This window comes from Phyllostomus discolor, chromosome 3 (genome assembly GCF_004126475.2).
Source record: "Phyllostomus discolor isolate MPI-MPIP mPhyDis1 chromosome 3, mPhyDis1.pri.v3, whole genome shotgun sequence".
In the NCBI taxonomy this organism is placed as follows: Eukaryota; Metazoa; Chordata; class Mammalia; order Chiroptera; family Phyllostomidae; genus Phyllostomus; species Phyllostomus discolor.
The window spans coordinates 196,207,239-196,217,786 of record NC_040905.2 but is presented as its reverse complement, the minus strand read 5'-3'; the positions used below and the strand labels follow the sequence as shown (position 1 = coordinate 196,217,786).

General features: G+C 46.3%; 1 protein-coding gene across 2 annotated transcripts; it reads right to left on the bottom strand.

Annotated features, from left to right (window-relative positions):
* Nucleotides 1-309: 309 nt before the first annotated feature.
* GNG10 (G protein subunit gamma 10) lies at nt 310-6,969 on the bottom strand. 2 transcript variants are annotated; one of them, XM_028529271.2, is made up of 3 exons: nt 6,815-6,969; nt 2,189-2,321; nt 310-1,242 (listed from the first exon to the last, which is right to left on the bottom strand). In XM_028529271.2, the coding sequence occupies exons 1-2, from the start codon at nt 6,893-6,895 to the stop codon at nt 2,196-2,198; spliced, it is 207 nt and encodes a 68-aa protein (XP_028385072.1). In that variant the 5' UTR covers nt 6,896-6,969; the 3' UTR covers nt 310-1,242; nt 2,189-2,195. The 2 variants fall into 2 exon arrangements, with proteins under 2 accessions (XP_028385072.1, XP_035877941.1); XM_036022048.1 differs by having other exon boundaries at nt 310-1,246; nt 2,190-2,321.
* Between the last annotated feature and the right edge of the window lie 3,579 nt (nt 6,970-10,548).

The following is a 10,548-nucleotide window of genomic DNA, read 5'->3' as shown; positions in this document are numbered from 1 at the left end:
TTAGACTGGGAAGCTCAGGGGCCAGAAGTGAAGGGAGTTCCCATCTAATGGCTTCTATCGTCTCTACTGTAGCAATACGTATGCTCAAAAATACTTTCTTTTATTTATTTATGGTCTTACACATAGTTATGTCAAGAGCAAACATTGTCAGTAACAGATATTTCTGCATGTTAGACATCTATCTATTTTTACAAACTTCTACGAGTGTTTACACACAACGTTACCTCCCATTTCCAGCACGCAGTCCACAAGCAAACAGAACTTCACGAATCCCTAAGACAAAAAATCAGACACCCGGAATGTTGCTGCTGTAGAAAATGATGAATTAAGCAGAAATTTTATTTTCAAGCTCTTCAAAGATTATTACAAACACAAAGTATTCTTTTGAAAGTGTCTCAAATTAAATCAAAGGCACATCATTAAAGTAAAACATGACATTAAGAATTCATTTAGGTTGTAAAATTTTCACATTACTTTGTTTTTAATCACTTGCAATGTTCTGTAAGTCGCATTTTACATGTTTTTTAAAGACATGAAATAATGTACTATTCAGTACATCCACAACTCTGGAGGAACTTAGGAAGAGCTGTGTGTGGCACAGAGAACGGGGAGGTCTAGTACGTGATGCATTAATCTTTCCAACAAGTTTGCTAAGAAACAGTTCCCATTTTTAGTGTTAAAAACAAAAGAGTCTTCTCACTTACAAAAATCAAGAGATCATTTGATTAATATAGCCTATTCTTCCCACAATTTTACACTGGCTTATCTTTATTTAGAAATTATAAATTCATGAGAAAAGGACAAATTTTATTATGGCGTAAAAATCTTAGGAATGACAAAATTCCAAATATTGAATTTTTTAATAGACAAAAATGGTTTCCTTTCTTAAATGTAAATATCCAGTAAATAAAACATACATCATATTCCAGGTATAGAAACACTAGTAATTCCCTTGTGAAAGAGGTGCATTTTTGTGTATTTGGTGGTAAGGTTTTTGTCTTAAGTATAAAGCACTTTAGCAAACAAACTGGGCCATTATTATATAAAGGTCTACTCCTTCACCCAGTTTCCTTATTTGAGTTGAAACTCATTAATTTCTGTAGAATTCTGGTGATAGGACCAGGCCACTGGGAAGGTCTGAAATACCTAAACGTCATTTGGTTAGGGAAAAATGCTTTCTTGAGACTTGGAGGCAGGCATTCATCACTTGGTGCGTGAAGGGATTCCTTGGCCCACTTCTTTCCTACTGGAAAGAGAATTTGGTTAGTTTTCACTTTAGTAAGATTTATCCATAAAATTAACTAGTAAGCACTTCATAGGACACTTGAGTATTCTCAAAGCAGAGAGTAACAAGTTTAAAAAAAAAACCCCAAAAACATCCAAACCACACCACTGAAGGAACAGCACCCATAACAGGGCTCTGTACAAAGAGAGACCCTACACTAGCACAAAACTGTTACCTTAGTACCTCACACTCAGGCATTTTTCATTGAAAGGTACAACAGTGCCTGACAGTGTAATTTGAAATATGTTGGCCCCAAAAGACTCCGATAATCTCCCTGAGCTCTTCCAGAAAAGGAAAAAAAATAAGTAAAAATGTGAACGAGGCCCCATAAAATGCATTAGAATCCATGAAATTTCTAACATGCCACCAAAGGGATGTTTTCATTTCAATAATTGGCTTTTAAAGCTCTTTCAACCCGACTCACACTTTCTCCGGTAGCTACATTAAAGCTCCCGCCATTAAAACCGAGATAAGTTCTGAAAGCCTTTAGGAAAGAAACCGTGGCTGGTAGTAGGAACAAGTCTCCTCCTCAGGGGAGTCCTTAGTCCCAAGAGTAGCACCAAGCAGCAAAGGACAGCACTGGGCTGGTGTGAGGACAGAGAGAACAGGATTAAGTTCAAGACATTACCACCACCAGCCAGCTCAGTTAAAGAGCTCAAGCAGACAAAGATACTAACATCTTATGCGTTATTGCCAAGGGGGACTGAGACTCTCTCAATGAGACGTAATCCACAGGCAAGGTGAACACAAACCAGACTCACCCTCCAGGGATAGTTGTGCACTTTGCTAGTTTTCATTTTAATTCCCCCAAGAACAGTAGACATTCAAAACAGCTGCCCAAAATCCTTTGGGAAGCCCTGTGATAGCGCCATGGCCTCAGGCCGGTTCGGCTAAGGTACTCACCCAGGATTCAGAGTAGAGCACAGGATCTCGGCTCCCGGAAGGGGTTGCTTCCCGCTGGAACGCCCACCAGCAGGGCGTCCTTGCAGGCATTCTGCATGCAGTACTGTTGGAGCTCTGCAGCGGCCTGGGAGACCTGAAACCACAGGACTACAGCTGGACAAGCCGCCCGCAGCCAGACCCACCCAGCAGCCATTTGATATTCTGAAAAATGATCACACAGCCAGATCACACTTTCTGTGACCTCCGAAAGCCCCTGTTGTGCTGAAAGGTCTAATAATGAACTTCAAAGAGGAAAGGTTACATTTCTATGAGCTCTGATATAGGATATTTTTGGTTAATTGCTTATTCAACAAAAGACAGAAAAGCAGTGTCTATGATCCATTTAGAATCCTAGTTCTGAGACTCAACTGGTTAAGAAATAGCTCATTCTAATGTTCCCTTTACAAATTTTTATTTATAAAGTATGCACTGATGTATCCTGGTTTCCTAGGTGAGCGAACCACTTTACTCTATGTATACTAGGCCCACGTCCTACCCAGCACGCTCAAAACAAGCAACAGGAGTTCTTCCACCTTGCTTTGAGGCAGGAACCAGACTGTTTAGTCTCAAATTCTGCTGTATCACTACCCGTATGAACTTGAGCAAGTTTCTTAACTTTTCAGTACCTGTTTTCTCATCTGTGAAATGTATTTAGTAATAGTACCCACTTCACTGGGTTAACATGAAGATTGAGTTAACAGCATGCAAAGCACTTAGAATAGTGCTGACACATAATTAGCAATACATGTGTGGCAGAGTGCAGAAAAGCCACAATATTTTGCAACTCCTCCCACCACGAGCTGGAGTCTGTTTACCCACTGCTTGAGTCTGGGCTTGTCTTGTGACTTGTTTTGACCCGGAGAATGCAGCAGAAATAATGGGCAGCTTCCAAGCCTAGGCCATAAAAGCCTTTGCAGTTAACTCTCTTGCTGTGATTTTAAGAACCCTAAAATCATGAGACCAAGCTAGATAACTGGAGATCTTGTGGAAGAGAAGCAGTCAGCTAACCCCCAGCCACCTGCTTAACAACCTCCAGATACATGAATGAGGCCACCCCAGATCACCCGGCCCCCAGCCAACCCTCCATTTGACTGCAGATGGATGCATGGGAGGGCTCAGCAAAGACCAGCAGAACTATACAGTTGGTCCCAGTCAACTTGCTGGCCTAAGAATTGCGAGAATTAATAAATGTTGTTTTAAATCACTAACTTCTGGAGAAATTAGTCAGCACTGATTCAACATTATTCTGCATTTCCTCTTATCCTCCATTTGATGCATATTTGTACTTGGAGGCTCTTCTCACTTCCCATTTTCCTTGCACTGAAAAGGTGTTCTATGTAAAAACTCACCTACATTGTACAGACATGAGTCCAACTGCTGTTCAAGTATTGCTACCACTTTGTGTTAATTTTCCAAGCTTCCAAATAACTGCAAAATCAATTCCTTATGTTAAAGCTGCTATCTAGTTTCTAGAATGCTTTTAGGAATTTTGGTTTCATTAATGTAACAACCATTTATGTTATATAATATAAATATAATATAACATTGACAGAGTAATGTTTAAGCTTACCTTCAGACCTCAACCAGAAGGCCTACCATTTTTACATTAATTCTAATTAGGATTAATGGTTATCTAGAAGTTATTAATTCAGAAGAATTTGGGACCAATTACTCTCATGCTTTCTATCTCTGTATCGGAGGGAACAGGTGAACCCCACACATGCGTGGAAGGAGACTGTCCCAGGACCCCTTGAGAACTGAACTGAACCCCAGCCTAAACAACGTGGTCAAAAAGGTGAGAGGATATGCAGGGACTAAAAGTGGGCAGCATTTCATTTCTCTAGCACTTTGGACTGGAAGAATTCAAACCCAAAACACACACTTGGAGGCTATAGCCGGCTACAGGAGACAGATAATACCACCCCCCCCAAATCATATGACCTTCCTTGGTCTGCGCCAGTGTTCACCCAGCAACTTCCAAGAGGCTTCACCCCAGCAAAGAAGGGGTTCTTGGAAGGATACAGAGCATCCCTGTCACTGGGAAGGGATGCTCAAAGATTTGTGTACCAGTTAGCAAGTCGGTGAAAGAGAAGGCCTGTCTGGGTGTGCAGAGAGCGTCCACCACTGAGCCCTCACAGGGGGAGCCCAGACCTTGGACCACGTGACTCCCTTAAGTGCCGTCAGAGAGAAGTCCTGCCACGCTCCCCAGATCATGCTACCAGGAGGGCACCCCTCCACTAAGTGTGTTGTCTGTGTGACCTCGAACAACTCACTCAGATTCTCTGGGTCTCAGTTCCATCACCCACAGTCGTGTTTTAAATGCAGATGGGAGTATGTTCCCTAACTTTTTCACAGGGTGGGCGGGCGGGCGTCTGGCTCAGCTTTGCCATCCTGCTTAGGTGGCGACAGCATCTTGAACACTTGCTACAACCTGGTTTCAGTTCCCTGACCTCCTTCCTCTCCTCAAACAACCTTCTCCTCAGTGCCAATGGTTACAGCCAAGACCTGTTAACTGCTCCACATCTGAAATTTTACACTCCAACATCCTATTTTCCCATCGATGCAATCTCCCCTACTCCTCCAGGGCACTGCTTTCTAGTCTCACTGAGCCTGCTCTTCCATCTCAGGGGGAACCCCACCTCCCCTTTCCTCCAGCCCATTTCCAGGACGCCTGCTCCGTGCCTTCCCTATCCAGCCTAGGTTCAACCTCTTTCTGGGGAAACCCTCAAACTCCTTGCCCTCCACCTCAGCTGACATCTTTCCGGCATACCTCCCCTACTCATCCACAACCACCGTTCACCATGGGCACTCAGATTCCTGGGTGGGCGAACACCGCCGGAGGGAAAAACACCACAAGCAGGGCAATCAGTCTCCACTCTCCCAGTGGCTGGGTCACAAGGTCTAGGGACTTGCCTGCTCGGATTCCTCCCCAACTCCTGACAGCACTCCCTCCCCCACCCTCCCTCCGGTGATTCCACTCGCTCCCTCTCCCCTGCCCTAGAAGAAAACCTGGCCTCCGATTTCACAAAGAAAACTGTCATCATACAAGTCCGTAAGTCTGGATCTGGAAACATCTATCTTTACAAACACCCTCACCCCCTTTCTTGCTGTCTTAGAGGGCGCCCCTCCAATCCCATGCCCCAAAGGACAGACAGACCCCCATCTCCTCCCCCTCCAAATCTCCTCCATTCGTTCTTTCCCCTCAACCTCAAACATGGCTTTTTGTTCCCTAAATTGAAAAACAAAGTGGTTTCCTCTTGAAAACCAGATTTTTTTTAAGTCTGCATACCTTATTACAATCTAGAGTCTGCTTTGCATACTACTGAAACCTCTTCTTCATTCCATACCCCTCTTTACCTTGTTTTATAACCTGCACATCACTTATTGTCTGAAATAGTTTTATTTATTGGGTAATGTGCTCACTGTTTATCTTCCCCACTAGAATCACCATGTTCTCAGTACCTAGGATGGTGCCGGATGCAGAGAAAATGCACGAGTGAGGCACACGGACCAGCATGGCAGCGTGCATAGATACACACACACGTTCTGCAGACAACACTGTCTACATTAGCTGCCGGACACAACTGCACAATAGATGCTCTTTTTTTTTTTTATTGACGCTATTAGAGATGTCACCCACTCCCCCTTTACCCGCCTCCACACCCCGCCCTCACCGCAACCATATCGCAACAGATGCTTTTGAACCAACTGACTAAACAAACACGGGACACGTGGACTAGGCCCCAAATTTTGCTTCAGAAATCGTGCTTTCCCTTGGTTTTCTTCTCTCAGCCACCTCTTTTGGCTGGTCTGGTCCCTAGGTCCCCTGCTCTGGTCGCTCGGCTAACACAGCTTTTTCACCGACATATACGCGCATTCAGATTCCGTCTTTCAGCCGTGATCTCTGAGCTTTAGTCCATGTCACTACATACCTTCTAGACATCTCAAGTCGACGTAAGGAAACCTGACCTCATCACCTCCCACCTCCCCCTTTCCCTCCCCTATGTTGTAGCAAATGGCCGCGCCATCCCTTCTGTCACCAAGCCAGAATCCCGAGCGTGGCCTGTCTCCTCCCTCCCAATCCATCACCGAGGCCCGTCCATTCATTCGGTGGCCTCGGCATCTCTGGCCTCCACCCTCGCGCACCAGCAGAGTCCAGGCCACCCATCCGTGGTCTGCATCACTGGTCAGCTCGCGTCCGTCCTGCTCCACTCCGCCAAGTCTCGTCCCCACCACCACCGAAATGCAAACGTCCCGGGGGCACTGGGTCCCAGGCCGCCTGGGCGGGGACAGCAAGCACGTCTCCCCGGAGCACCGGGCCCAGTCCCCTTCCCTTCTGGCCCACATCCCTGCCGCTCCCGCTCCCGGGCGCCTGGGTCCAGCTCGGCCCATGCGGGCTCCCATCCCTCGGGGCCGTGGAGTAGCGAGCGGGTGGAGCGCTCCCTGTCCCACCGCCCGCCGCCCCGCCCGCGCGGCCTCTCTAGGGACCCCGCTGCCCTGTTCGCTGGCGCGCGGCCGGCTCAACGGCCGCCAGCCTCGGCCGTCAGACGCGCTCAGCGCCCGGAGGCGGCGTTCCGCCGGCCTCACCTTGATCCTCTCCACGGCGGCCTCCAGCTTAAGCTGCTCCACCAGGCGCTGCAGGGCGTTCACGCTGGCCCCGGCGGACATGGCGGCGGCGCTGCGCTCCGAGGGTGGTGAGCTGGGACGGCTGCTGCGCTGCGGGCCCCTAGCGCCGCCCGGGGGGCGGGGAAGTGGCAGCGCCCGCCCCGCTGTCGCAGCCCGCCCGCCCGCTGCCCGGCCTGCCCCGGCCGCGGGGACCGGCACCGCAGGTATGCGGCGGTTTGGGGCCCCAACTGACACGCGAATCCCACTCTTCCTGCGTTCTGAACGCGAGCGGAGCCGCATCTGTCCCGGCTGCTGAGCTGCGACCTGGGGCCCGCATCGGGGCGCACGTCTCCACCCGGCGGCTTAATCTCAGCACTTTTTAGAGATGTCGGTGTCCTTAAACACACAAACATCTCATTTGTGTCCCTATTGTCAACAGTAATTCTTCACTTTTTAAATTTTTTACTTATTTTTAGAGAGAGGGGAAGCGAAGGAGAACTTCGATTGTTGCCTCTCACACTTGCGACTCAACGAGCGACCCAACCGGCCACCTATCAATTTTACGAGCCGATGCCCAACCAACTGAGCCACACAGGTCAGAGCTTCACGTCTTTGACGTGTATTTTTATCACCTTTTTACTAACAAGTTATTTTTTTTTCCAGAAAAAGGGGCTATATCTCACTCTTCTCCATAAAAATAATGAAATGGGTGTTTCTGCCAATGTCACATCAAAGCGGCAGTAGTGTCCTCGGTTTTCTAAAATGATTAAAAAGAAACAAGAAAACACATTAACAACTATATTTCATGTGACGCAATATAATGTACCATAACAAATGATTTCACTTCCTTATACCCATTGCATTATTTTTAGAACTTAGCATGAACTAAGAGCTAAACCGCTGGTTTGTGGATTCAGCTTCTCCAGATTTTCACAGGCAGTGAGACTCCAAGGCGGTGGAACTTAGGGCTACTCGATGTCCTTTGGGGCAGGGATTCCAGGCTCGCCTGTTTACCCCATCACAGGTGTCCTTCAGTCAATGTAGGCCTTACACTGGCGAGGAGCTGATTATTCTGTTCTCTGAACGTTTTTTTCCTGGATTGTGGTCTCAGCTGCTTCACCTCCTAGCCAAAGGCAACACGAGGCAGGCAGCTGCTTTTGAAACACACAACCCCAACCCTAAGGAGCATCCCTTTTTTCTGCCCTAGCACAGTACCTAAACCCCTACTAAAAGAATAAAGAAACACAGATTTTAAAATCATCAGTAAACACTGTTACCACGGATTTTAACAAGTGAGAATGAATCCTGTTCCCTCTGAAGGCAAGGAAACTTATTTTCAGAGCAGTTCATGCACTTTCCCCCTAGCTCGCTTAATTCTTATAATCTACGAACTACTTAGCATCCCTACTGTTAAAAATGGAAAGTGAGGTCCAGAGGTTAACCTGCCCACAGTGGAGCTACTGGTCAGAGGCAGAGCCAGAAACCAAAGCCTGGTGTGCTGGCGGTAAAGCCCGAGCTGTTCCACCACCGCATCCTGCTCACCCTTCCCGGGGTTATGCAAGGAGAGACTGTTGACTGAAATTTCTCCCTCCCCTACTGAACCCCGGGAGGAGTCTATAAGAAACCTTAGGTCACTGACCTGAGACCAAGTGACTCATTCCACACACAATTATCAAGGACACTCTGAATCTTTTAAGTACTATGAAGCTGATTCAAGTTTACAACTAATTATGTAGGCTTTTAAATTAATTGCCCATAACATTTCTCAATTTCAGGCCATCTAATCTACCCTAAACCTATGTGAGCTTGCAGACTTGCAGAATTTTATATCCTAATTAGCTAAAAAGATCCTCTCATTTCAGATGAGGGAACTAGCAAGGGTAAGTAATTTGTTTAGCAAATGTTATTTAGTTATTAGGTTCCAGATTTGGCCTTAGCCCATATCCAAATGTGAAGAGGATCGTTTTAGTCAATTAAGATTAATTATATTTCATCCACACACAATAGTTTGTATGAATAACATTTATGTGCCTCGAATGCACCATCATAACCCACCAGAGACCATGTCTGACTTACTGTCTTAAAGTAGCTAGATTTACTTATATTGATGTCTAAGAAAAGCCAAGTCTCTGATTTCCACAGAACTTTCAGTCTGGGGTTGGCAGACTGGTCCATAACACCAGCTCAGCACTGGCTTCCACTTAACCAAAATTAGCGCCCAAGTCTGGGGGTTCAAGTGTACTGCCCTATCAGTCAAACCTATCAGTCAAATCATAAGGAATTTATGGTTTTTCTAAACATAAATTCCATGGTACTAAAATACTTGTTAATTCTCCAATTTCAACTGTTTTTTTCATGTAACATTTTAAAATCATGTATGCCAACTGTGGTGTTTAAGATTCAGGCACAGTACCTAACGGATGTGTAATGACACAGCAGCCCATGATTTGTGGAACTTGGGGAATTCATGAAGAAGTACGACCAGTGAGGAAAGGGAGGAAAGGGTTGGTGGTGAAATCTGGTACGAAGACATTAGAGATGAATAGAACCCTGAGTGTTCGAGTGCAGATCCCAGTTACGTGACGTGATAATACCTGCGTGCCGTGGCTCCTGAATACCAAGTGCAACAGGGAAATGGTGACGGCCTTAAGACTTAAGCACTAGAAAAATTTTCTAACTGGTGGGGCTGTGGGATCCTCTACCCAGGATTCTTCTCCAGATGTTTCTAAAATGGAGACGTTTGGGGGTTCTGGTGGGTGACAAGCAGAGAGCATAGAGACGGTAAAGACACCCCGAGTACCGGATGGTGCTTGGGCCGACTAGCGGCCCTTCCTTCACGCTTGGATTCTGAACAATGTTTCCTTGAGGGAAGAGAAGAACCCCAGTCCTTCCACTAAGGAGAGTCCCTTCATCCTGACCTAGGCAATGACCACGGCTCCAAGAGACTGACCACGTTTTTACCACGTGGGCAGACTGCTGGGACAATGGCAGAAATGAGATTTCTAGGAAGTCAGGAAGAAATACAGATAAGCAAAATAAAATCCAAAGATACATTTTTTTAGTATCAGCTAAACCTGATGAATGCTAACATAGCCAGTCCTCTTATTTTTCCTCGGTAGTAAGTAAAAGATACCTGGGATATCAGAAATTTCCTTAAAATTTTAAGGGGCAAGTGCCCCCATTTCTCTTTGGTCCGTGTAACACTTGGCACGTACATCTGTTCTCAGATAAACACGACTGTGCGCCAAACAGATCCTGAGTTCTAAGGGGCCGTCTGCTGCCTCTGCAGATGGCCACGGTACCTTCAAGAGATGTTTAAAAGCTGGGCATTTGAGGTTCGAAACCGCTCCCTATAATTTTGTTCTGTCATTCCCCCACCCTCCTACAAAAGAATAGAGGCATAAAACACTTTTACCTAAGTTTATAAAAATGTAAATATAGTACCATTTCAGAATCTTAGCTCTATAAAAGGGCCCTAATGATAATCTGGCCAAACGCCCACAGGTTTCTAATGAGGCTATTCATTAAAGCGCCCACAGATTAAACTTCTCACTTCAGCTCTTCACCTCCACCGACAAGGACAGAACTCGGCCCTCTCGCTTCTCTGTCCAGGCCACGTATTTGGGCTCAGCTCCCCGCCCCCCCACCAGAGGGCTGGTTTGTTTTGGGTAGAAACAGAGGACTCTGCATACCTACTACCTATACTAATCTTTTAA

Coding starts and splice junctions, on each gene's coding strand:
- GNG10 (XM_028529271.2), bottom strand. CDS start 6,895: ATGTCCGCCGGGGCCAGCGTGAACGCCCTGCAGCGCCTGGTGGAGCAG. Junction 2,322..6,814: donor CCGCCGTGGAGAGGATCAAG/GTGAGGCCGGCG, acceptor CTGTGGTTTCAG/GTCTCCCAGGCCGCTGCAGA.